Source organism: Lontra canadensis, unplaced genomic scaffold (assembly GCF_010015895.1).
Source record: "Lontra canadensis isolate GAN:19392208 unplaced genomic scaffold, GSC_riverotter_1.0 scaffold560, whole genome shotgun sequence".
NCBI classification, from domain to species: domain Eukaryota; kingdom Metazoa; phylum Chordata; class Mammalia; order Carnivora; family Mustelidae; genus Lontra; species Lontra canadensis.
The window spans coordinates 7,141-9,424 of NW_022631550.1; the positions used below are offsets into that span (position 1 = coordinate 7,141).

Here is a 2,284-nt window from a genome sequence, read left to right on the forward strand (position 1 = left end):
CTACTTTTCTGAATGATGGAGTCTAAATTGGTTATACCTTTTTTGAAATGTATACTTGTCTTTTATTAACAATTTGTGGACACTGATTATCCATTGTTGCCTCTTATAATTACTTTTATCCCTACAGTCAGTTACACTGTATCTGCTTTCACTTCTTCACCTGTCATTTTAGTTGGTCTTTTTTGTGTTATTCTTAATTTAGTTCATGGGCTGTCAGTGTTGTTGATCTTTTCTGCCAAACAACTCTTCCTGTGCTTGTGTTCCTATTTTTACTGTATCCTGTTTGGTTCAGTTCAGTCTTCTGTTTCTATATCCTCTATTCTTATGCTAATTTTGAGCTCATGTGACCCTTTTCCTGATTGTTAGAGATACAGGAAAGTGATTTGTGCTACACCATGACCATATCGCAGAATTCTCTATTAGACTCTGTGCTCAGTACGTTGTGTGCCATGTTGTGCATCCATGGAGAAATGAGGTCCTGATGACTCCTTCTCAGCCATCTTTCTGATTTTGATTGACTTGATGCTTCTGTATTAGAAGTCATCAGTATATTCTTCTGAATGTAGTAAGTGCAATGGTTTTACTCTTATTTGGTATCTTTGAGCTGTATCGTCACATGACACCCAGAGTTTCCTGCGAAAGCGGAGTATAGAAGGTTCTTTCCAGAAGGTATCAATGCACAGATACAAACATAGTGCTGTTGAGATTTTACACTTACGCACAGACTGGGACAATGATGGGGAGAGAGAAGGGCATGAAAGAAATTCTGGGCAACAGACCCAAAGCAAGGCAATTGCCCTTAATGAGAATCTCACTGCCCCAAATGGTGAAGGATATAAACCACTGTGGAAAACCTTCCTTTTTAAGTCAACTGTTTCTGCAGAGCAGTGTGTTTCTGTCAGCACAAGCTCCAATCAGATATTCAAACATAGCTATTTGTGGACAGACCATTTGGAACATCTGAAAAGTAACCTAGTCCATGCTGAGAATAATGATTTGAGCCATTTGGAATATTGGACTGGACTGACCTTAAATCAGAGATTTAGAAATGAAGAACAAAGTGCTCAGTGGGATCCATTCGAGAGGGGCTTCACCGAGGAGTCGATCCTCCAGAATGACCAGAGGCTTTTCACTGGAGACAGAATTGCTCAATGCACTGAATCTCAGAAAACATTGAACCAGGGCTCCAGTGTTCACAGATGTGTCAGGCCTAGGTTTGCAGAGAACCATCATGAATGTGATAAATGTGGGCAAGGCTTTTATCCAAGCTCTAACCTCAGTATACTCCCTTCAGGAGACTATCTTCATAAAGATAATGGATGTGGGAAAGCTTGTAACCAGTCCTTCAGTGTTGGTGATCATCAGAGAATTCATGAGGGAAAAAGCCCGTTCACATCTAGTAAACCAGGGACCATGTTTACTCAGTCACCAAGCCTAAACATCAATGAGATAATCCCTCAGGGAGAGGAAGCTTACATCTTTAAGGAATGTGGTAAATCCTTTGACTGCCACTCAACACTATCTCAACATCAGCGAATGCATACTGGAGAAAAAGTATACAAATGTGAAGAAGGTGGTCAAACCTTAAAGGACTGTTCATCAATAAATGGTCACTTGCAGATCTATTCTGGAGAGAAACCTTACAAATGTCAAGAATGTGGCAAGGCTTTTAACGATCACTCAAGTCTTAATAGAGATAAACAAATTCATATTGCAGGGAAAAATTACAACTGTAATGAATGTGCCAAAGCCTTTAAATCATTCTCAGAACTTACTCAACATTGCAAAATTCATTGTGGAAAAAAACCTTACCAGTGTCAAGAATGTGGCAAGGCCTTTAAACATCCTTCACACCTTGCTCAACATCACAGAATTCATACTGGAGAGAAACCTTACCAATGTCAAGAATGTGGCAAGGCCTTTAATAGGCACTCTCACCTCACTCGACATTGCAAAATTCATAGTATAGAGAAACCCTATAAATACCAAGAATGTGTCAAGTCCTTTAATTTGAGCTCAGGGCTTACTGAACATCAGGGAATTCATAATGCCAAGAAAACTTATGAATGTCAAGAATGTGGCAAGGCCTTTTATGACAGGTCAACCCTTACTCAACATCACAGAATTCATACTGGAGAGAAACCATACCAATGTCAAGAATGTGGCAAGAGCTTTAACCGGAGCTCAGCCCTTATTCAACATCACAGAATTCATAGTGGAGAGATACCTTACAAATGTCACGAATGTGGCAAGGCCTTTAACTGCCTTTCACACCTTACTTGAC

General features: G+C 39.8%; 1 protein-coding gene across 1 annotated transcript; it reads left to right on the top strand.

The window, feature by feature from the left end:
• Positions 1 to 675: 675 nt before the first annotated feature.
• On the top strand, positions 676 to 1,732 carry LOC116863117 (zinc finger protein 724-like; the record flags this gene model as incomplete). Its single annotated transcript, XM_032850618.1, has 1 exon — positions 676 to 1,732. A coding segment is annotated over exon 1 (1,057 nt), but the record flags the coding sequence as incomplete, so codon positions are not given.
• Between the last annotated feature and the right edge of the window lie 552 nt (positions 1,733 to 2,284).